Below are 25,131 nucleotides of genomic sequence, written 5' to 3'. Positions count from 1 at the left end.
CACACAATCATTAACTGTTAAGAGGAAACCATCTCTTGCATGTCACAAGTTTACATTGCTCTGATAGGTGGAATAGGTTTATTTATTGATCTAATAGGTGGAACCACCCAGAGAAGAAAATTAAAACATTTGATATGCTGAAAACTACATCTTGTTAGCGCACCATAGAGACTTTTGGATTAAACAAAATGTGTGACAGTATAGTAGTGTATATCGATAGTTAGAATGCACAAGACACCAGGATTAAGCCGATCGTTCAACAATTCAATGTTTTTTAGGTTTGTTAGTCATTTTCTTGCTTGGGCCTAAACTTTTGATTACTTTCATAAACCTTTGTACCACATTTAAAGTATGATGAGTGGGACTTTCAGATGCAGCACTATTTAAAATAGATAAATTCTCTCTTCAATTTCTAAAGTGTTACAGACATTTGAATCATCCACAAACAATTCAGAAAATCAATTTAAAATTTGAATCCGACCCAATTTACATCTTTATATCACAAAACATTAACTTTCTGAATGGCAACATCAACAAAATGTTTAGTTATGTCAACATTATGTTTGTGAACAAGTACATCACCTGAAAGTGATAGATATATTTTGCTGTATTTGTCCCCTGACTGGGATCTAAAAAGAAGTAGGTACTGAAACACTGAGAATACCTGAATCAACTCACATAAGTTCCCTTGGGCCAAAAGTTCGGGTCATAAACCTTTTGCCAGAGTGAAAATGGAACCCTTATTTTAAAGGAGCAGTAACCTTGGTACCTAGTTTTTAGTTTTGGTATCTCAAAATTATCCTCATCAGAACTGACTTTCAGGTACTGATAATGCTCAAGTGTTCTCTATCTATCCACATTATCTGAAAATCTTGAAACAAAAATTTCTTTTTTACTATTTTAAACTTCTGTTTAAAGTAGCACTAATAGCCAAAAACATAAAACTTTTACGCATCTCTATTGTCCCATCCCCATGCCTATTCTGCCCCAAAATTTGAGTTTTTTTTTAAATAAATCTAAACAAACTAATTATTTATGATTTCACTTCCAGATCAGAGGACTAGTTTTCTGCTTCAATTGAAATCCTAAGTTCTACTTTTTGTTACAATTAACATAATTATAAAATAACAATTACCCGGCTGAAAATATGTCCATAGCTGGTGTGAGATCCCCCTTTTTTATGTTTTCCTCAGAAGGCAGCAATTGACTCATATCTGACGCTAAACTCTTGATAAATCTGCAACAAATATATTTAAAGTAACAGTTTGTTACTACTGCATAAAAAAAATCTCAACAGAATAAAACCATCACATGATAGAAAACAAAAAGACAGCCTGCAAACCATCCTGCATTTATGAGTGGCGTGAGAAATACAGGAGTAGCCAAATGGTTGCTCTATCGACGCACAGTGGGTCAAATTAAGGTCTAGGTAGAAGAACTCTTACTGAATAAATTGAAAAATTGCTTAGCAATTTACCCAGATAACTAGTGAATAAATAAGGATCAGAGGAAAAAAGTCACATCTCTCTGATGAAACAAACTTGAGTTCTAAGATTTGTTTAGATAATATTATATTAAATATCATTACCCCTGCCTATAATAGTCGGAGTTATTTTTGTTTACGAAGACAACTTGGTTATCGCTCTTATGTTTGGACACTAATTTTGAAATAAGTACTATCTATCTATTAAATTACAAAAGTAAATATATTTTATGTCTAAATAACTCAATAGAGCATTATTACAATAAATGTTTATTTTTATTTTTTTTAAAACACAAGATAGTATATCAATTCTTATTGATGGGGTTGATGATAGTTTCTTTGTGAGTTTGCTATAGTCACACAATGCGGACGTTTTTGATGATTTCAGTTGTGTTTGACTCTATTAATTGTATAGCCAACAGTTTTTTGTTATGTTATATAAAACTATTCTATTTTGTTTGTTATTGTTATTGCTACAGTTTACGAACTGCTTGCCATAAAATTTGAAAGCTATTTTGATTATCACTGTATTTTAAAATTATACAGTAACTATCTATTTTTAAAACTCTTACACATCAATCAATAAAACATCATACATTTACGTAAAAACTATTATAACAACAATAATTAATTTTAATAACTTTTAGATCGAAAATTGCAAGAATAAAAAATAAACTAAGTAGAAATGAGTTACTACTTTGCAAAAGAATGCGAGAAAAGAGAACATTATCACAAAATAAAAGATGGTCACATAAAATGTGAGTTAATGAAAGAGAAAGAGGAAAAAATATGAGAACAAGAAGAAATACGAACAAAAGACATTGATGAAGGATATGAATTTCTTATTATGGTTAGGCTACAAGTATTTTTTACTAGTCTTGAACTCCAGCTTGTTGACTTACATACTAGAGTGCAGGGTATTTCTTCCTCATGTATAGATATCGGTATTAAGAACCTTGGTACAACATATTTAAACCTTTTATGAATGAAAGTTCATTATTTTTTATTTCCCATTACACTGACAGAAATAAAACCATAATTTCAGTCCTCAAACCCTCCCCCTCCTTTACTTCCCGTTTTATCAAAATTATTAGAAACATTTTTTAAAGTTATTAACCGATGACCAATGGCAAAGACACATTTGTTCTAATATCCAAAAAATATACTTTGCAAAAACAACAACCAGTGTATCATTCTGGGAGTTTCTTATTATCAGTCAGAGGGTTTAGAAACGAATTGATTTTCTCTACATTTAAATTTGGTTTTAGAGAGGAACTCAGTAAGATTCAAGATCTTTATTGGTCTTTAAACATATCAAAAGTGCAATAGACTTCGTCAAGTTACTAAAATATTCTAAACTAAAACTAAAATTAAACCATTCAGACTCAATCCAGCCTACTAGTTAATAACAATACGGTACAGAGCTGGCTTTTCAGCACTTTTTAGTGCAATAATATACATATATATATATGTGTGTGCGTGTGTGTGTGTGTGTGTGTGTGTGTGTGTGTGTGTGCGTGTGTGTGCGCGTGTGTGCGTGTGTGCGTGCGTGCGTGTGTGTGTGTGTGTGTGTGTGTGTGTGTGTGTGTGTGTGTGTTATTGCACTAATATATATAATTTACTGAATAAAATAAACAAACAAAAGAAGAAAAACCTATTATTTAATATTATTAACAATAATTAATAATGTACATTTAATACCCTTGAAATGTATCAAATGTGCAACAATTCTCATAATAAATGTATGTTTAAATATACTAGTTAAACGATAAAGATTTATAAAATATAAACTACCTTTCTGGTGCAATGTAACACGTTCTCCGCCGAGAAGTGTCAAAAAAGTAAGAGAAATCTGCTGGATTGTCTTCTGGAAGATGAGTTGGTTTGAAAGATGCAAAATCGGATAGCAATACCCAGTGCCATGATGTAACCAATATGTTTTCTAATTTTACATCACCATGACAAATCTAAGAACAGAACACAATAATAAAAAAATGTTAAATTTGCACACACACATGCGCGCTTGTAATAAATAATAACAAAATAGTAATATATAGATAAAATAGTAAATATATTAAAAATGGACCAGAGGGAATGATATCTTTTTCTACCTATAACAACTGTAATATCTTTCACTAACATTTTATTTAAAACATGTTATTTTTTTAATTAAAATGCATGCTATAACACTGAAGCTATAACTCATATACGTAATGGAAAAATTCAAATTTTTATTTCTAGTCAATTTTAATTAGCATTCTCCCAGGCAATCGTCACGAATCGCCATGGTGGGGAGCCTGTCGCTAACTTTTTAATTCAATGAATCCTCCTTTATTTATGTTTTGATTGGTGTACTTGCAAAACAAACAAAAAACACAAAACTTGTTAATGTGGATATTTTTTAATAAACATTGTTGGTTTGATAACATGTTGGTCCAATTCTTTTTTAACTGCCTTAACATCTTGATTGTTTTATTTTTATACATAGATAGTACACAGCACTCACTAATTCCCCTTCCCCCTCCTCCGATTGCAAATGTACTGTAATAAAACCAAACATCATGTAGCAATACAATATGTGAGAGACTGCTTGTAGATTTGTCATGTTTAAGTAACTATAGTTTTAGTATAGGTCTCCATGGTCTCTCTCTCTCCCTTTCCCTCAATACATGGATTAACAAAAATATACATCTACTATATTCTCATGATGCTCATAACTGAATGACAATTATTAAACAACGATTCTACGTAACAATCACTAATAAAATACTCCTTAACCCTTTGAATGCAAAGGGCCAATATTGGCCCAAGGATTTTTCCGATAAGAGCTGAGGGTCGACTAGATCAGCTTTTTAAATATTTATTATTATGTTACTAGATGTTGACATATAGCATTGTAATTAATCTCATTTATAATTAATAAATAAAATAAAAATAAATTATTTATCTTCATTTGATGTTTTACAGCTGGTACAAGCTATTTGCCAAGTATGAGACAATTTTTATGCGAGTGCAGATTATTTTGCACTAATATATAAGAAAAGTCATATCCTAATACAGATACTTAGTCTTTTTAGACTTATTAGGTTATACTTGTTCCTAATTACATAGGAAACAATAAAAAAATGTGCATACAAATGTGTTGATAAAAGAATTACAAATTTCTTTATCAACACGTATACAAAATAAAATTTGTTGCATAATTTTTTAATTAAAAATTCTATCATCCAATTAAAAGTACAAGGATTGATGTCCACTTAATCACACCTGAAATCTTACAAAATGTGAGACGCAGTTTTGAATTCAGCCTTTATTTTCGTCAAGAAGTACCTGGTAGCCATTTCAATCATATCATCTGATTAAAAATAAAGTGTAATTTTAAGATTTTTACCATTTTATTTCGTTACAAAATTATTCACAAGCAATGGGGTTTTGAAACTTTAGTCACTAAATTTGATAGAGTAACATTAGAGACCTCTAATTTTTGCCATTATTCTTCTTTTTTATAATACCTTTGAAAAAATAAGTCGCTAGGAGTTCCTATTTCAAAATTGTAGCTTAACTCTGAACTATCCCATTTTGGAGGGGTGTCAACAATTTTCATACATCATAAAACTCCTCAGTTGGTTATATAAATAAGCCTAAAGTTAAATTACTTCATCTCTAATCGTAAGAAAGTTAATAAAGGGTCAAAAGACACACTATATACATACATATATATACATATGTCAAGTATTTTGGTACATTTAAAGTTATAAAAACTGGTTTAAAAAATAAAAAGAGGTGGGAGTTAATTTATATAAGATTGTTATATGAATAAATAAATAAAGAAAAAATTCTAATACAGCCAGAATGTTCTACATTTTCTTAATTTTACAAAAAATGTATAGTTTTATGTTTTTTTTTTTACAAATTAAAGACATTTGAGTATATATACTGGAAATATATCTGAAACTCATCACACCATAACATAAATTATAGCAAATAACATGTCATCACAGGCACTGCAAGGCTTGCGAACTAGTCTCATGTTACTGACGTATGAGATGAGCTCATTGGGTTCTATTGGCTCTGCATTTTGCTGCTACCTCTCAGGAATAGTTTGAACTATTTGAAACAATATTACAGCCGTTTATTCACATTACATTTACTGGTTTGTTAACAAAAGTTCCAGCTGAGTGAATTGTCTGCCGATGTAAACAAACTAGTCGAGCCACTGTGAATTGGGACCTCTGTACTTTTATTGATGTTTTCGTAGTAATACCAATTTACTGTACCTCTCTAAGGAATGTCAGGACCTGCATCCTGTTGAAGAGAGGCTTGGATTTTCTAACCCTCAACGAATTCTGCTCCAGAGATCTCACTGTGGGCACACTGACCTGGAAGAATGGAGGCATAGTTACAGAGCACAATTGTAGGCTCCGTATACTTGCCATTATGATGCCAGGGAACTCCCTCCATCAAGAGACCTAGAGCTCCTGGTGGAAGAAGCACAAGCTAGACGTCAACAACTTCTTCTAGGTTGTGACGCCAACGCCCTATCACTCTGCTGGATGGGGCAGCACCAACACTAACCCCAGAGGTGAGGCACTTTTAACAATTTCTTCTAAGCAGGGACCTATTTATATGTAATAAAGGTAACCGCCCCACGTTCGCAACAACGAACTAGACAAGAAGTTATTGATATAACAATCTGCACACAAGGTATACTTGGAATGGTTGATAAGTGGCACGTAAGCGAAGAGGCCTCATTATCGGATCACAGGTATATCCGCTTCAACTTGCAAGATGAGGCTGCAGAGGTCCTCTATCGCAATCCCAGGAGGACTGACTGGTTGGGATATTAAGTCTGACCTTCAGTCACAGTTGGGATCGGTAGGCGAAGGGTGCGATGCTTCACAGATATAGATCAGATAGCTTCTGACCTGCAGATTGCTATAATCAATAGCTTCCACGACAATTGTCCATTGCGACGGAGAAGAGTCGAACCAATACTAAGTGGTGGACTGCGGACCTCGCTCGCAAAAGGGCTAATGTTAGGAAGCTGTACAATCAATGCAAAAGGAGCCGTATCTGGGAGTCCTATCATTAGAGCTCTAACAGAATACAGCCTAGCAATTAAAAAAGGCAAAACAAAGTTCCTGGAGGCAGTTTTACACAGAAGGTAAATGAGTTAAGCGCGGCAGCTAGACTGCAACGTTTACTAGCCTCAGGTCCAACCGGTCACTTGGGATCTTTAAGGTCCCAGGGAGGTCAACACACTTCCGGGTCTAGTGATAGCCTCAAACTTCTCCTTGAGGACTCACTTCCCTGATTGTATCTTTGAGAATGACAACACTGGAACGTCTGGTAACCATGAGGCAAGCTCACGGCCAAGAGCTTATCGTGGTAGCTGGGCCATTGCCAGAAGGATTGTCACTCTCTCTAAAGCCAAATGGGCAATTTCTAAATTTGCCCCTTTCAAATCTGCAGGAGGGGATGGAATCTTTCCGGCCCTGCTTCAACAAGGGCCGGAGAATCTCCTTACCCTTCTATGTGAACTATTCAGGGCGAGCCTAGCTTATGGGTACATTACCACAAGCCTGGCGTCTCAACAGGGTGGTCTTCATCCCTAAAAAAGGGAGAGCGGACTATTCTGTCCCTAAATCTTTTCGTCCCATCAGTTTATCTTCGTTTTCTACTGAAAACATTAGAAAGACTGGTGGAGAGGCACCTGAGAAAGGGGAGTTCTCTCAGACACTCCCCTTCATCGCAACCAACATGCATACCAGCCAGGCAAATCCTGTGAATCAGCACTGCACCAACTAGTCAGTAGGAATTGAGGACAGCCTGTCCGCCAAGGAATTGGCATTGTGCACCTTCATAGACATTGAAGGAGCTTTTGACAATGCTAAAATTTCACCTGCAATGGTAAGTGGAGCACAGCGACGTGGCCTCGAGCCAGCTCTGTGCCGGTGGCTTAGGGCCATGCTGTGCTCCAGACGGATCAGGGCCGATCTCAATGAAGAATCGCTCGTGATCGCACCCACAAGGGGATGTCCTCAAGGAGGCATCCTGTCACCTCTACTGTGGAATCTAGTAGTAGATGGTCTACTTGAGGACCTTACTAACAATGGAATCTATGTCCAGGATATGCAGACGACATAGTCCCTGATGGTACAGGGAAAATATACAAATGTTGTTGTTGATATCATGAATACCAATCTTCAACATGTATACAACTGGTGTCAGGGAGAGGGACTGAAAGTAAATCCCTCTAAGACAGTAGTTGTACCATTCACTAGGAAAAAGAAACTAGAGTCTCTTTCTAGGCTGAAACTCGCATCCACACAGCTTGAGTGGTCAAAGACAGTCAAATATTTAGGACTGACTCTAGACCATAAGCTTACGTGGAATGATCATCTTAACAATATCCTGCACAAAGCAAAGTGGGCGCTCATGACGTTCCAGGAGACTTGCAGGAATCTCATGGGGCGTAAAAACCCCATATAGCACTATGGCTTTACAAAGCAGTTGTAAGGCCTCAAATCACTTATGGTTCATTAGTCTGGTGGACAAAGGGTGAATCAGGTAACTGCCAAAGCCAAGCTTGAAAGCTTACAAAGGCTTGGTACAATCTTTGCAACCGGAGCATTCAGGAGCAGTCCCTCAGCGACCCTCGAGGTGGCTTTAGGACTTCTACCTCTTGATGTCCATATAAAAGCTGAAGCGCGTAAGTCAGCTTATCGGCTGGTGGTTGCTGGCTTGTGGAGGAATGGCGCGTCTAACGCGAGCCATGGCGCCATCACTGAAGCTGTAAAACCCAAGCGCTATTCTCGAAATGGTCTCCGACATAAATGAGAACGGAGTTCGTATTTAATAAGCCATTCTCTGTTGACTTCTACTCCAGAGATGAGTGGAAATCGCAAGATAACATCCCAACAATAAGAAAGAGCTTTGTCTGGTACACGGAAGGCTCGCTTATTAAGGGTAGAACTGGATATGGAGTGTTTAGTCAATCCCCTAGAAACTGCCCTTTGCGGCAGTTTGGGTCGGAACTGCTCCATATTTCAAGCCGAAATCTATGGTATCCTAGCCTGTGCCAACCTAGGCCTCACTAGAGGGTACCAGGGTATGAACATCTGTATAATGTCAGACAGTCAGCAGCTCTTAAAGCTCTTGACTCCAACAGCATTCTCATCCATGCTTGTGTGGGAGTGCTTTAACACTCTCTGCAAGCTTGGATCACGCAACTTTGTGCGTCTTGGTTGGGTACCGGGCCACACAGGCATAGTTGGTAACGAATGCGCCGACAGGCTTGCCAAAAGCGGAGCAAGCATGCCATACACCGGTCCAGAACCGAGTTGTGGTATAAGCAAGTCAGCCGCTTACCAAAGTATAAAACAAATTGGTCCAGGAAGACACACCGCTTGCGGTGGCAGAGTCACCAAGGACAAGCACTCGGCAAAAGACTGCTTGCTGATTCTAGCTCCGGCTTCACCAGATGGCTGATGGGCTGGGCAGGGATCGGGTTAAGCAAGTGATTGCCTTGATCACTGGGACACGGCCCACTTCAGGAAACACCTAAACACTCTAGGTTTACGACATGAGGACTTGGAGTGCAGACTCTGCAATAAGTCTGAAGAGACTGCAAAACACATAATACTGGACTGTGAGAGACTGGGAGCAAGGAGAAGGGCTCTTTTCGGTGATAAACAACCAGGCAACGAACCAGATGCTAGTATCGGGGAAAAGCTTCTTAGCCTAATTAAAGGGCACAAAGATAGGCTTACCCCTCTAACATCAAAGGGGCACACATAAAGCTCAGCTCAGTTAGACGTGTGAGGATCTGTGAATCCACCCCAATACCCCAAAGCAAAAAAAAAAAAAAAAAAAAAAAAAAATTACCAATTTTGTTTTAGTTTTCAATCTATTGTAAGTATGAGGGTAAAGTGCAATTAAATAATGTAATCAGTTTTAGGCCTCATTTTCATATTAAAATACATGACTTTTATTGCTCTGAATAGAGTTAATTTATTTTGTTGAATAATTTTACTTACTTTAATAACTATTTAGAATATATTAATATAAGTATACACCATAACGTGATAGCAAGGAGATGTATTTTACTATTCAACAAAACTTTAAAAGCACACAAACAACTGAAAATTAAGCGAATCCCCATCAAGTGTGTTGCTATGCAATTATTTTTTGGCGAGTCAGAAAGTGTTAATATATAGGAATAAATAAAGGCATCACATTATTCAGTTGTTCATAATATTTTAACAGTATATAAATCATATGGTTGTTCCCATATATGAGTGTTATAATAAGTGGTAATAGCAAAAAATGCAAATTGAAGAATGATCCATTGATCACCAGTTCAAATCACCATAATCAAAGGAATATCCCCAGATCGTCAATCTGAGGGTTAAACAATGCAAACACTAGATCACCACTGATTATTATAAACCAATCGCTATTACATGAATTGTTTCCGTACTCATATCTCTCTTACAATACTAAAGAGGATCAAGTAATGACACCATCAAATACAGATCAATCACCCATTTTGCAAAGTCTTGGATAAAGTAGTACTAACCCGGTTGCTACAGTAATTCAAGCAACATGGTATTCTCACCTAGGTGTAAGATAAAATGAGGAATAACTGACTCATGCACTGATTGTACTTAAAAAAATCTAGCCTTCTCTAACTAGAATATTGCTCTGTTCTCTAACAATACATACCATAAATAACAAACAAAACAAAATAAACAAATAGCAACCAGAAAAAAATAACAAAATAAAAAGTTATCAGTATTCAGTTATCAGAAGGTTTGCTTTCAATGTAGTAATTGAATTAAGAGACACTGACTAAATAGTATGTAAAACATTAGCCTGTTACAATGATACATGCAGTAAAACTTGCAGTCATTTAACAATTTGTAACTCCAAAATTAACTTTCAAAAATCTTTTTACATTGTTTTGAATATTTTTCATAGATCAAGTTGAAAAATCCTAATTTAAAAAGGACTGAATGTCACAAAACTCAAACATTAAAATTAAAAGTGTACTAACCCCAAGGCGATGACACTGGTGTAGAGCATATAGCAGTTGGAATGCAATCCACTTTTTCTCCAAAGAAGTGAGGAATGGCCTGGTGGAGATACGATCATATAGGCTATACTTTATATATCCTCGCATCAGAAACCCCGCACGGTCAGTCAGCTATCAAGTTAAATAAATCCATTAACGTACATTTCACATTGCTAAACATTTTTATTAACAGAAAGAATCATCTAAACATAATAAAGTGAATCTAAAAATAAAACTCATAAATCTGAATAATGTAAGAAAAATTAAATTGATTTGTGGAGAGCCAAAAATGTCATTACTAGCAAAATTAAACTTATGTAATGTCCAAAAAATATGAATGTCTGTAATCTTGTACTTTTAAGACTATTGCAGTCTAAATTTGGTTGATTATTACATAAATCTAATACTACTACTATTACTAGTCAAGGTTAGGCCTATGGCTAATTTTCCTCCACTCAGGAGACTGTTATGACAGTCTACAATTACTGGATATGGAAGTGAAAGTTATAATACTAGTGACTATTGTTTATTGTCACATTGTTTTTCTTTTCACAAGGCATTTTGACATGACTGACTGTATTCATCAGAAAATATTACTAAAAAAAAGGCCTCCCAAAGTATAATAGTAATAAGTAAGGATGGTTCGATTGTGATATTCAATTCCTCATTCATTACTTTAATTCTTACCAGGTTCAGGGTAACAACAATATCATAGCACTTTTCACTTGATTTCAGTACTAATATTTTCAAAGTGTTTTATTAGAGAATAATGAATAAAATCAACAAAATTGCTAAGATAGAATAAAAAGTATGTTTGTCGAAAAGGCCTACTTACAAGATTTCCGAATTTCCAAATGACAAAAACATAATAATCTAGTTATGAAGATTAAGTGTTTTCTCCTAAGGAACTCAATTTATTATAATAAGAAACTCAATACTTAATCTCCATTTTGTTATTTAAATATATTATATTGTTACCAATTTCATTATTTGTTTTGTTAATGGTTTTATTAATTTTATTGTTTTATTTGTTAATTGTTTTACTAATTTTATTGTTTTATTTGTTGTTTTACTAATTTTATTGTTTTATTTATTAATTGGTTTAATGAATGATTGTTATTACATTATGGTGTACTACAAAATTTTAATGTTATATGACTCAGGAATCTTTTACAAAATGAATGTTTGACAGAAGTTCATTCTCAGGCCCGGATGAAGGCTTCACCTTCTCTCATGTTCACAGACCCAAAGTATTCACACCTAGAATATCCAAATGAGTCTATTCGCACACATAAGCTGATTCGTATATAAAAAAGGTAAATAGATAACCAAATCAACAAATTATAATACTTTTTAAAAGATAAAATTATTATATATATATATATATATAAAGGCTAAAAAACTATTGTAGTAAAATACCAAATAGTATATGCATTTTTTAGTTGTGATTTAAAAGAAACTTTTAATAAAAACAAAAATAAACTAAAACATTGAATATGTAGTACAAAGACTAGGTTTTAATTAAATTTTTTGTTTTTTAATAAATAAGGACTACTATGAAGACTAGGTTTTAATTAATTTTTTTTTTTTTTTTATAAATAAGGACTACTATGAAGAGTCTTCAGATTATTTCAATATCAGAAAATTGTTTAAGATGTCATTGAATTGCATTCTCAATTATTCATTTTAACAAGTCTATCTGTAAGCGATCTGACACTTTACTCTGGAACCATTTCATTATTTTGACTTTACAACTAAATAAATATTTATTAGGATATAACCAATATAATTTGCTAGGATTAAGTGGTTCTTGTGATGTACTCAGGGTCCATAACAAATCATCTGCCAGAAGGGCTTATTCAATTTGTAAGTGAACCACAGACTTCTGACTCACAATGACTCGCTGACTAGGCAGACAATTGTTGGCTGACGCCAGCCTGTTACGAATCTCTTCAATGCGGTCTCGATACATGGACAGGGGCAGAGTTGGATCATGAATTGCAAAGACTTTTACCACGATCAGCCCCTCTTGTGACCGTGCTCTTGCCACTTTGAAGAATCGTGTACTGCCCAAGCTGAAATAGTACCAAATTGAATTATATTTGAAATTTTTGAAAATTTAATTGTATTTTTATTATAACTTATCTTATTACATTCTCATATTTATTACTATATTGTTGATTTTAATATAAAGTTAGATAGTTGTCATCACTATTATAATATTATATTGTATTAGTTATTAACATACCAAAAATAAGATATTTTAATTAAGAAAATATAAAAATCGATTCAAAGACCAAATATTTTAAAACTTAAATCTTCTATTCATTTTTGTTGTACTAAAAAGTGCAAAATCAAGGGAGGAGAAATTTAAGCCTAGAACTAAATGCAGCATTAAGTATGATATGAATAAGTTAATGACAAAAAATATTATAATCATACGAGGTGTGATCAAAAAGTTCCAGGACTGAATTTTTATACATTTATTCATACAACATACAGGTTATTCGAATTTGTCTCCTTCAAAGTACTCCCCTTGGGAAGCTACACACTTTTCCCACCTACACACTTTTCCCACCGGTGTTTCCACTGATCAAAGGCCCCAGAAAACTCTTCTTTTGTAAAGGTGTTTAGCAGCTCTGTCGTTTTTCTTTAATTTCTTCAACTGTTTGAAATCTTCATCCTTTCAGGGGTCTCTTGAGCTTCGGGAAGAGAAAAAAGTCTGCTGGAGCCAGGTCAGATGAGTAGGGGGGCTAAGGAATGACAGTCGTTGCGTTTTTTACACAAAAGTCACGGATAACTTATGCAGAGTGAACAGGAGCATTGTCATGGTGAAGGACCCAATCACCACAGCTTTGCCACAGCTCAGGTCTCTTTCTTCTCACAGCATTAAGCAATTTTATGAGGGTTTCAAGATAAACAAAACAATTAATTGTTTGACCTTGTGGAAGGAATTCATAGTAAACGACACCTTTACAGTCAAAGAAAACCATAAGTATGACCTTCACATTTGATTTGACAACATGCTTTCTTGGGTCTTGGAGAGCCTTTTGATGTCCATTATTATGATTGGGCATTTGTTTCCACATCGTAACCAAAAACCCATGTCTCGTCTCCCATAATGACATGATCCAAGAAGTTTTCGTCGTCATTTGCCTTTTGAAGAAGTTCCTCAGAAACATGAATTCGGTATTGTTTTTGGTCTTCAGTCAACAGTTTTGGCACAAACTTTGCTGCAACACGACGCATTGGAGTTTTTTAATTAAAATTTCCTGACATGACCCAAATGAAATGTTACACTCTTCTGCCATTTCACGGATTGTTAGTCGACGGTCTGATCATACGAGAGCGTTCACTTTAACAACATTGCCATCATTGATTGACGTTGAAGGGCGTCCGGAACGAGCATCGTCGTCTGTGGATGTTCGGCCATCTTTAAACCTCTTGAACCACTGATGGCAACATGATCGGTTTAGACATTCTTCACCAAAAGCCTCTTGTAACATCAAAAAGGTTTCAGAAAACATTTTGTTCAGTTTCACACAAAAACTTCACACAAACATGTTGCTATTCTTTCACCTTCATTTTCATTAAACAAAAAAATAGCCAAACTCTATAAAACTAATCTCAAACAAACTGTGCTAATGTTACTTTCAGTGATGTTATGATTCTGCAAACACAGCTGTGTTACTATTGAGTCAGGGAATACAATGCTGCCAACCGCATCGCTGTGAGACATTGCATTCCCACAGTATATAAAAAGTCCTGGAACTTTTTGATCACATCTCGTACATAAAAAGGAAACCATCAAATATTTAGACACTAAACTCACTTCATATCATATTGAAGATCTGTATGATCAGTTAGGTAATGCTCAACTGGAAAAATCTGAGATGGAGCAATCCCAACTAGTTGATTGCCCATGTTGAATATTGTTATTCTTCACCTGTAAAACGGTATTGATTATAGATTATCCACATACATAAAATATTATAGCTGAAACCAAAAATAAGAAGAATAAATAGACTTTTTTTCTCAATCGAAAGAAGTAAGTAGGTTTTGTGACAACTGAAATAGTAAGAATTTATGTCTTATAGAATTTACATGTAATATATATCTAAAAAACCATTAAAGATAAACAAAAATTGTTTACTAAAATAGGTTTAGGACATGTTTTCCTAATACCAGGAGCATTCCAGGATGCTTTTTACGTTTTCTCTAGGTTTCAAGGAATTTATTTAAAGTTTTAAAAACCGCCATATTGACATGAAATGGCGTAGAGAGCTGTCTGATGAACTTAACTGAGACATATATAAAATCAATTTTTGTACTAGTTTAGGCCTTTTGGAACAGTTGTTACAAGAAAAAAAATCAACACGCTATGTTACAGTATATAGTATAGATATACCAGGTGGCGCATACGTCAGTTTCCCCATAAATGGGGATATTTTGTTTCGATAGGTTGGTAACAATTTTAAGTTGACAGCAACACAGAGTAAGTTCAAAATGTTGTCTGTTCCAGTGGCTAGTGTTAAGTGACGCTCTTTGCATCTGTTATTTTTTTGTGTGTGTTTTTAAAATGTTTACAAACCCGAACAACGAGTTTACATCCTTCAGTTGTGGAGGAAGCATAATAACAATACTGCTATAATAATTGAAGAATTTAGTGGTAAATATTCAGGTGTCGCGATACCCACTCAACAGTATATGCAAAAGTTAAATAAGAAATTTGAAAACACAGGAAGCGTTTTATATGCCACGAAGTGTGGTCGTCCACGATCAATTTGCAATGAAGAAAACCTCAAGACAGTTGCTCAAGCTTTCGTAGCCAGTCCCAGTAAATCAACTCGTAAGGCATCTGCTGAACTAGAAATATCAAGAAGCGTGGAAAGAATTTTAAAGCAATTAAAAAGTAAGTCATACCATCCATCTTTACTCCAAGCGCTTCACGAGGATGATTCCGATAGGCGACTGGAATTCTGTGAGACAATAATTATCCGCTCAGAGGCTGATCCAAATTTCTTGTGATCAATTTTGTGGTGTGATGAGGCAAGTTTCAAACTAAATGGACACGTTAATCGGCATAACTGCGTGTACAGGTCAGATGTAAATCCTCATAATATAATCCAAACAGAACTCAATGTGCCTGATGTTATGGTATGGGGAGGTATTTCGAGTACTGCACTGATTGGTCCTTATTTTTTTCAAGGAAATGTTAACTCAGAAAGTTACGTACAATTGCTGCAAGAAGTAGTAGTTCCCAAGTTTAGAAACAATCCTGTTTTCAATATTCATTTGCTCATCTGGCAACAAGATGGTGCTCCAGCATATTTCGGTATCCAAGTTCGAGATTTTTTGAAATAACACATTTAATGAATGGATTGGTCGCCGTGATACAATTGATTGACCTGATCCCATGTGATTTTTCACTATGGGGTTTTATAAAGAAGACTGTGAATGCTTCAAAACCGAAAAATCTTAATGAACTCAGACAACTAATTAGAATGCATTTGAACTTGTTAATAATGACAAATCTTTATTGCTAAAAATTTATGATTCGGTTCTTAGTCGTTGTATGAAGTGTACACAAAATCAAGGTGGACATTTCGAATAACTGCAATAACATTGTATGGTAATATGTAAGTAATTTCATATAATGAATTTGTTTTCTTGCCTAAAAGTGTATTATTCAATTAGCCTATAACGCCTTTAAATTTCTTTTCTGAGGAAACTGACATATGTGCCAACCTGTATAGACAAATTTTTAAACGGGGAGTAGTGCTGAGCTCTGGTGGTCATGTTGGGTGAAGTTATATGGAAATTTTCTGTAAATGCTAACATAAAGACAATAACCTGATTTGATATACAAAATTAACCTAAAAGGTTTAACTGCCTATATAAGCAATCCATTATAATGCTATTGTTTAAAATCTTTACAATTTGGAATTGTTTCTAAACCAGATGGCAAATGAGATCTGGTGATTAAAGAGAGTGGGGGTTTATAAACTTTAACATATATATACTTTTATAATATATACTCTTAAAGCAGTTTTAGGAGAAAACTACAATTATTTTCTGTACAATATTTCATTGTGATTACAACTTTATCAAGTAGACTGTATAAACATACACTGAATAAAATCAAATAAACAAACAAAAGAAGAAACACCTGATAATAAACTTTCTAAAAAAATAATAGCACAATATAATACATTATGTTATTATTTTCTATATATATATATATACATTACACACACACACACACACACATATATATATATATATATATATACATTACACACAGGGTGTACATAAAGTCCTGCACGGGTATAATATTTTCTGAACGATAACAAATAAATAAACAAGATTTGGTACATCAATACTACACCTAAAAATCTACTTTTTGAAGGAACTATCAGTTTTCTGTAATATTATGGGGACGTCCCGCAAGGAGTCAGAAGGAAATCTTAAATAGGAGCATAGGTCAATATGGACATCATTTCTAATTGTTACTGTTATCAGGTTTTCCCCCGTTATCAATATATTAGGACCAAATTTGTAACCCTTGAGGATAACTAATGTCATAATTCACTTCTGTACAACTGACAAGCATAATGTAGTAGTTAGCTGCAGTATTCGTTTGGTTGCAGTTTTGCTTTACTGGGGTTATGGCTACTAATAAAATGTAACCAAGTAAAATCTTTGAACAGCCGCCATTTTGTACTGGATCAATCTTTTTGAGTGCGGTTTGAGGCATTAAACTCTGCTAGATAAGCCCTTTAAAATGATGTCCATATTGACCTATGCACCTATTTAAGATTTCCTTCTGACTCCTTGCGGGACGTCCCCATGATATTACAGAAAACTGATAGTTCCTTCAAAAAGTAGATTTTTAGGTGTAGTATTGATGTACCAAATCTTGTTTATTTATCTGTTATCGTTCAGAAAATATTATACCCGTGCAGGACTTTATGTACACCCTGTATATACAGGGTGATTCGGTTAGTGTTACCGGCACTTTCTGAGCTGATTGTACTATAAAAAATAAAGAAAAAAAGTTCATATAAACATGGGTCCGGAAAATGCTTCCTTACTGGGTTATGGCCAATTGAAGATTTCACCAAAAATTGTGTGCAGGAGGTCAAATGATGATTTGCCGCGTGTTTATGAAGAGATATTTATAGGCGGAATGCAACTTTTTCTAACGGATTTTTAGATGAGAAATTGAATAAAGTTCATCTCATAGCTGTATCTCATTTAGTTTTTTTGTTTATACTACAAAAAACAGAAATAAAATAATTTTGAAAACACTTTTTTAAGGTTTAACGGACAATATTATTTTGTTAAATAGGCATTGAAGACCCACATTTTTACAAAGAAACTTGCAGAAAATTTAATTCTGAATAAAATTATGTGCCACACGGCTATTGATAACAGCGAAGTATTAGTTTCTGGAATTTAATTTTACAACAAACATTCTACCCAAGCATTGAAAATACGTATTTAGTAAATAAACACGTAATGTAATGATATAAGGTACACAAATAATTGATTAGCATACAATTGTAAATACGATTTTAATAGATTAATGCTCAACTAAAAAACAATTAATTACTATTACTTTTTAGGGACTATCCAAATGGTTACATCATGTACCTACATATCTTTGTCACGTTAGCTTTACAGAAGGTAAATTATGTTTTTATAAGTTGGTATCACAAATCAGCTGTTCAACAATACACTGCAACTTATTGAGGAATCCAAATTATTTGTTACCAATTCTGTACTAGTTTAATGAGTGCAATTTAATACAATTAATTTACTACTCGTTTGTTAGTGAAGTGTATTTTAAAGTAACTTACTATCACAATTGCAATGCTTTGTTATTTACAACGGAAGAATATGCCGACATGGTATTTGTCTTAGGCGTTTGTGACGGAAATGCAACCGCTTGCTACTGCAGAATACCGAAGACGATTTCCTAATCGCAGAGTTCCAAACCCAAAAACGATCAGTGGATCATTTCGTACCCTAAGAGTAACAGGTAAACTTCCTAGTATTAATAATTATCGGGATCGCCCTGCCCAGAATAATGTAGATATGGAAGAGGCTATAATCATGGCTACTGAACGCAGTCCTGGTGTCAGTACACGGCGTCTTTCTAGGCGATTCGCAGTGTCTCAGTCTGAAGTATGGAGAACTTTGCGCAAAAATAGCATGTTCCCTTACCATAAACACAACAAGTTCAAAGTATTCAACCAACAGATCCTCCTCTTCGATTGGAATTTTGCAACTGGTTAATTAGAAAACCGTCAACATCATAGAAACCATTTTATTCACTGATGAAGCTCAATTTACCCGAGATGGCGTCAACAACCTTCACAATGAACACACTTGGGCAGAGGGAAATCCACATAGTACAATCGTGCGCAACTTTCAACACAGATTTAGTGTAAATGTATTGGTGTGGACTCATTCATGATCGATTTAATAGGACCATTCATTCTCCGAGGACATCTAAATTCCCGCATGTACCTAGAATTCCTTACAGAACAACTACCACTATTATTAGAAGATGTTCCATTAGCAGCAAGGTGCAATATTATTTATCAAACATGATGGTGCCCCTGCCCACTTTTCCCATAATGTAACAATGCACTTAAACGAGCAGTTTCCCGGGCGATGGATTGGTCGCGGTGGACCACACACTTGGCCACCAAGATCACCAGATCTAACTCCATTAGATTTCTGTATATGGGGTTGGATGAAGAACCTGGTGTACCAGGAAAAAGTAAAATACACGTGAAGAGTTAATAAATCGAATTGAAGATGCCGCCGCACAAATCAAAAACAATCGTGCAGCGTTGCGGAGGATAACTCGATCAATCAGAAAGCGAGCTGCTAAGTGTATTGAAGTACAAGGACTGATTTTTGAACACTGTTATGAAAGTGGTACGTAGTATTATAAGCTTTAGATGAAAAACAATAATTTATTTTAAAACTTAATTTAAATTGCATCCTAAATAAATCTTATGTGTAGGCTACTCTATGTCATTAAAATGCGGTTTTCCTTTGCTTTGGAATTTCTTGCTTGGTAGAATGTTTGTTGTAAAAATTAAATTCCAGAAAACTAATACTTCGCTGTTAATAGCCGTGTGGCACATAATTTTATTCAGAATTAAATTTTCTGCAAGTTTCTTTGTAAAAATGTGGGTCTTCAATGCCTATTTAACAAAATTAATTGTCCGTTTTAAACCTTAAAAAAGTGTTTTCAAAATTTATTTTATTTCTGTTTTTTGTAGTATATAACAAAAAAAACTAAATGAGATACAGCTATGAGATGAACTTTATTCAATTTCTCATCTAAAAATCCGTTAGAAAAGTTGCATTCGCCTATAAATATCTCTTCATAAACACGCGGCAAATCATCATTTGACCTCCTGCACACAATTTTTGGTGAAATCTTCAATTGGCCATAACCCAGTAAGGAAGCATTTCCGGGACCCATGTTTATTATGAACTTTTTTTCTTTATTTTTTATAGTACAATCAGCTCAGAAAGTGCCCGGTAACACTAACCGAAATCACCCTGTATATGTGTGTGTATATATATAGTATATAGTACTTCTCTATATATATATAAAATATTAGAGAATTAACAAAAGAAGTTTTACATTTAATTACAAATTTTGTGAATATAAACTAAAAAATCATATCAATCAATTAAAAGATAAAATAAAGCATTTTTAAACTAAAGATAAATTAAAATATCTACAAATACAAAACCAAAATTTAAAAATTGACTTAATGGGAAAGAGTGTTGTTTGTAAGGATTTAAATAAAAATAAATGATTTTGTGTTAATTAAGAAAAATTAAAATCTATTATTTAATATGATTATAATGTGCTAAGAACACACAAAAATCAAACGAAAAAGCTTTTAAGAGAATTAGAAAAAACAACATCAAAATTTAGAAGTTATTGGTAACCATTTAAAAACTGATTTATAAGATGATCAGCTCAAAAAGTTACAAAGGGAATCAACAAAGAAAAAAGCCTTAAATTATAATTAGATTTTAGAACAAACTATTTTATTTTAAAATTAATGGTATGATGGTTTCGTCATGTTATTTGGCCTCAGGCCAATTAAAACATTTTATTATCAATATTACTTATACGTTAAGTCTGTTTATTGTTTAAAAAACTAGTTTTGTCAAAAGATAATCAATATTTAAGATATAGATAACTCTAAAGTGTGTCCGATTGAGTTTCATGATGACATAAAAATTGTTTCCCATTATTCAGATGTAATGAAAATGTTTAAATTTAGTGTCGGTGGGAATCAAACCAACCCTTTTAAACCTAAATGTTTGGCCCCCTTTAAATCAAAAATGAGGAGTAGCGATAGTAATAAAATTATTTTAAATAGTATTACAGAGTTGAAGTTGGTTTTAGACAAAATGTACAATGTAGATGATTATGAGAATTATATTGAAAACTTAGACATATTAGAAAAATACTTTTGTTAATAGAAATAACTGGTTACTTCATTACAATGTTCAAGGTCTTCTGTCCTTACAAAGTTAACAGAATTACAAATGTTTGTAAATAAATTTCCCATTAAAGTCATTAGTCTCAATGAGCACTGGTTGAACAGCTCTCAGCTATCAAATTTGAATACTTTTGAATGTTTTGTACTGGCTTCTCACTATATTAGGGTAAGTAGTACTAGAGGAGGTTCCTGTATTTTAGTTAAAAAAGGTACACAGTTTATTGAAAGAAATGATTTTGATTGTTTCTCTCAAAGAAGATTTCGTTTTTGAGAGTTTGTTGTATAGCAATCCCTAATGAGAGCCAACTTGTTATTTCAATTTATCATAACACAAATAAATCCAATGTAGATGGCTTTTTGATTAAACTTGAAAAACTATTTAAGGCACTAAAAAGAGAATCTAAAAGAAACCAGGTTTATATAACATCAGACTTTAATATTGATATTTTGGAGTCATGCAGAGATTACAATTTACGAAATAGGTTTTTAAAATTTACTGATTTCATATGGGTATACTTACAATTTTAAAATGCCAACTAGAGTAACTAAAGAAACTATGTCCATGTATAGACAACATTATTACCAATAATAGAGTTAAGCAAAGTAAACTATTAAATATTGAGCTAGGTTTATCTGACCATAAGAGCCTTATTAATATCAGTTGATTGTAAGAATGATTTTACAGCACAAAAAGGTTTCCACTAGAAAAAGGATATTTACAGCTCAGAATATTGCTGGTATGGTTGACTGTATAGTAATACATCATGGAATGTTTGTCAATTAAGCACTGTGCAGGAGAATTTCAATAGTTTTCTTAGCAGTTTTAAAACATGTTTTAAATCTTCTTTCCCTTATAAATCTGTCAAAGCTAAATGTGGATCTAAAAATATTTTAAAAAACAAGAGATGGATTACAAATGGTATAATCGAGTCAATAAGAAAAAAAGGAACTACATAAAATAGCAAAATCTAGCAATGATGTAAATTTTATTCAGTATGTAAAAGATTACAAACACATTTTTTTAAAAGTTTGTACTGCTGCTAAAAGAATGTATAACTGTAAGTATATCAGTGATTCCAAAAAACAAAAGTAAAGCTGTGTGCATGTAGTGAAGTCAGAGTTAGGTATTAGTACGACTAAAAAACAAGACTGTACAAGACTCAAAATAAAAGATGAAATTTGTGTAGACACTAAGCACATTGCTCATCACCTCAATATTATGTTTGTAAATACTACTTATAAAATTAGTGCAAACCCACAGATCAACTCTGCGATTCAACTTTTAAGTAACTTTAATTGTAATAAGCAAGCCTCATTTGTCTTTAAAAATGTTAGTGCACAAGAAGTCCATAGAGTAATAATGAGTCTGAGGAACACAAAATCCGTTGCGTGGGATGAGATCCCAGTGCAAGTGCTGAAGGCTTCTGCGTTTTACATCTCACAACCTCTGGCTTTTAATTATTAACCACTCTTTCATGTGCGGTCAATTTCCCTCGCAACTTAAATATGCAGATGTAATACCAGTTTTTTAAAAAAGGGGAAAGGCAAGACCCTAACAACTACAGGCCAGTGTCAATATTACCTAGCATATCGAAGGTCTTTGAAAAGATAGCCCACAAGCAATTATGTACATATTTAGAAAACAATGGTTTTCCTCTGTAAAAATCAGTATGGCTTTTGCTCTGGCACAGCACTATTGAGGCAGCATCTGAAATGATTGAGCAAATTCTAGAGGCCTTGGATGGGTCGCAGGATACTGCTGGTATTTTCTGTGACCTATCCAAGGCCTTTGACTGTGTAAATCACTCATTACTTGTAAGTAAACTTAAATTTTATGGAATCTTAGGTAAGCCTTTGGAATGGTTCCAATCATTCCTTACTGATAGGAAGCAAAGAATATTACTCAACAATAATGGCATAAAACATACATCATCATGGGCAAAACATATGTAGTGGTGTACCACAAGGATCTATTTTGGGTCCTTTATTGTTTATTGTTTTTATAAATGATCTGCCTTATAATGTTAAAAAATAATTTGATATTGTATGCAGATGATACTACATCCCTAGTAAAATGTAACCGAGGACAACATATTAAATCAGAAATTGTTAATTCGCTCATAGATTTAGAAAAATGGTTTTACATATAATGGGCTTGTACTAAATAGTGATAAAACTCAAATTGTAAAATTCCAAACATTGCAAAGCAAGACCCTGTCAAATTTTCAGATAAATTTCAAGAATACAACTCTGACTGCTGTAGATTTTAGTAAATTTTTGGGGCTCCTTATTGATAAAAATTTGTCCTGGAGACCATACATAGATGTCTTAAACAAAAAACTGAGTTCAAGCTTGCTACCAAATGTTTACATTAAGGGAGTTGGTAGACATTAAGACTAGGCTTATATTTTATTATTCTTGCTTTTATTCACTAGCACAGTATGGAATACAAATATGGGGCAGCTGCTCTGGCATTATCTCTGTCCTCAAAATTCAAAAGAGATACATAAGAACCATGCTATTTTTGAATATAAGAACCTCATGTAAAAAAATATTTACAGATTTAGAAATATTGACAATTCCATCATTGTATATTTATAGTTGTTTAATTTGTATTCATAATCGTCTAAATTCAGGAAATATAAAGCAACATGAGCACCAGTATAACACCCGTTTTAAAGATAGACTGCAATTTCCTGTACACAAATTAACATTATTTGAAAGTGTTCAACCAAGTTATATGGGAAACTAAATTTTATAATAATCTTCCTCATCATTTAAAACTGCTTAAAATGTCTTGTTTTAAGAACTCCAGTTTAAAAGTCTACTAATTAGTAAAGCTTACTATAGCATAACTGAGTTTTTACATGACAGTCTTTACGATCACATGTTTTAATGTTTGTAATATTTAATGTAATGTAAGTTTTATTCTGATGTAATTGTATTACAGATTTAGTAATTTATTATTGACAAGCAACCTGTTTCACACAACATCTGAAGTTGTAAAATCTGTGAATGTTTTGTTGCAATAAACTTCTTGATTCTTGATTAGACAAGTGGTCATTTAATGTATACCAATTTTTTATCCTTATATGAATATTACTACCTGAATATAAAGGAAAAAGTTTACTTACTTCTCTGGACACAGTTATTTATTAAAGAACAAGTGGTGAAAGAGTATTATTTCACAAATGGTTGATTAGACAACAACTTTCTAAGAGTTCTTAACTAACAACTAACAACATAACTAACAAATCATAAAAGAGTAAAATTTACAATTGACTGTTAAATTAATATCCATTTGTTTTTCAGTAATTTTAATACAAAATGCATACAATCTGGCTGACCACTGTGTTGGTTTGATCCTGTTGCAGATTGTCTGTCTTTGCCCCACCAGCTATAATATATGCTGTAATCAGTCGATCTTGAACCTGTGATAGACAGGCTTTACTTGCCACCTGCCCCTGTCAATTACTGATACTGGTCAAATTCTAGCTGATAACACTCATTATTATCTTCCAGTTATCAACAATCAAGTAGTTTTTACAGTCTGTTTTTATTTAATAGATTAGCCAACTTTAAGTTCTATCCATAGCATGTATATAACAACTAGAGTAATAACAGTTTTTATTCCAATATACAGAGTACAGAGTTTTTACTACAGAACCCTCTATCAATCTTTTCAGGTATTATTCCAGAACTAATGATAAATCAAAATATTATATTCAAACTTTCAAAAACTTAATAATTACCCAAGCATATACCATTTTGTATTTTTCACTTATCTTTTTCAATTTGTTACAATATATTAAAATTTGGCATATAGCTTTATAAAGTAAGGACCTAAGTACAGAAAACAATAAAAAATTTCATAAAGCTTAATTTAAAAAATTGTGGTTTTTTTTTTAACTTAAAGCGTAAATATTTTAAAACAATGCATGATAAAAAGTTACAGTTATTACATTTTAGTTACACATGTAAATTACAAATCAAGTTAACAATAATACAAAGTTCAAGAAAAT

The 25,131-nt window shown here is 33.4% G+C and overlaps 1 protein-coding gene across 1 annotated transcript in view; it reads right to left on the bottom strand.

Annotated features, from left to right (window-relative positions):
- The window catches only part of LOC124371258 (phosphoinositide 3-kinase regulatory subunit 4-like), a 77,348-nt gene extending 52,985 nt beyond the window's left edge, over window positions 1–24,363 (bottom strand). Inside the window, exons 1-6 of the mRNA XM_046829593.1 lie at window positions 24,244–24,363; window positions 14,392–14,505; window positions 12,454–12,634; window positions 10,542–10,691; window positions 3,278–3,450; window positions 1,136–1,237 (exon numbers count right to left, since the gene is read on the bottom strand). Coding sequence (XP_046685549.1) covers window positions 1,136–1,237; window positions 3,278–3,450; window positions 10,542–10,691; window positions 12,454–12,634; window positions 14,392–14,483 — 698 coding nt within the window. The 5' untranslated portion in view covers window positions 14,484–14,505; window positions 24,244–24,363. The remainder of the gene's footprint in view (window positions 1–1,135; window positions 1,238–3,277; window positions 3,451–10,541; window positions 10,692–12,453; window positions 12,635–14,391; window positions 14,506–24,243) is intronic.
- Between the last annotated feature and the right edge of the window lie 768 nt (window positions 24,364–25,131).

Source organism: Homalodisca vitripennis, unplaced genomic scaffold (genome assembly GCF_021130785.1).
Source record: "Homalodisca vitripennis isolate AUS2020 unplaced genomic scaffold, UT_GWSS_2.1 ScUCBcl_1164;HRSCAF=4447, whole genome shotgun sequence".
Lineage (NCBI taxonomy): Eukaryota > Metazoa > Arthropoda > Insecta > Hemiptera > Cicadellidae > Homalodisca > Homalodisca vitripennis.
This window is presented reverse-complemented; position numbering and strand designations above follow the sequence as displayed.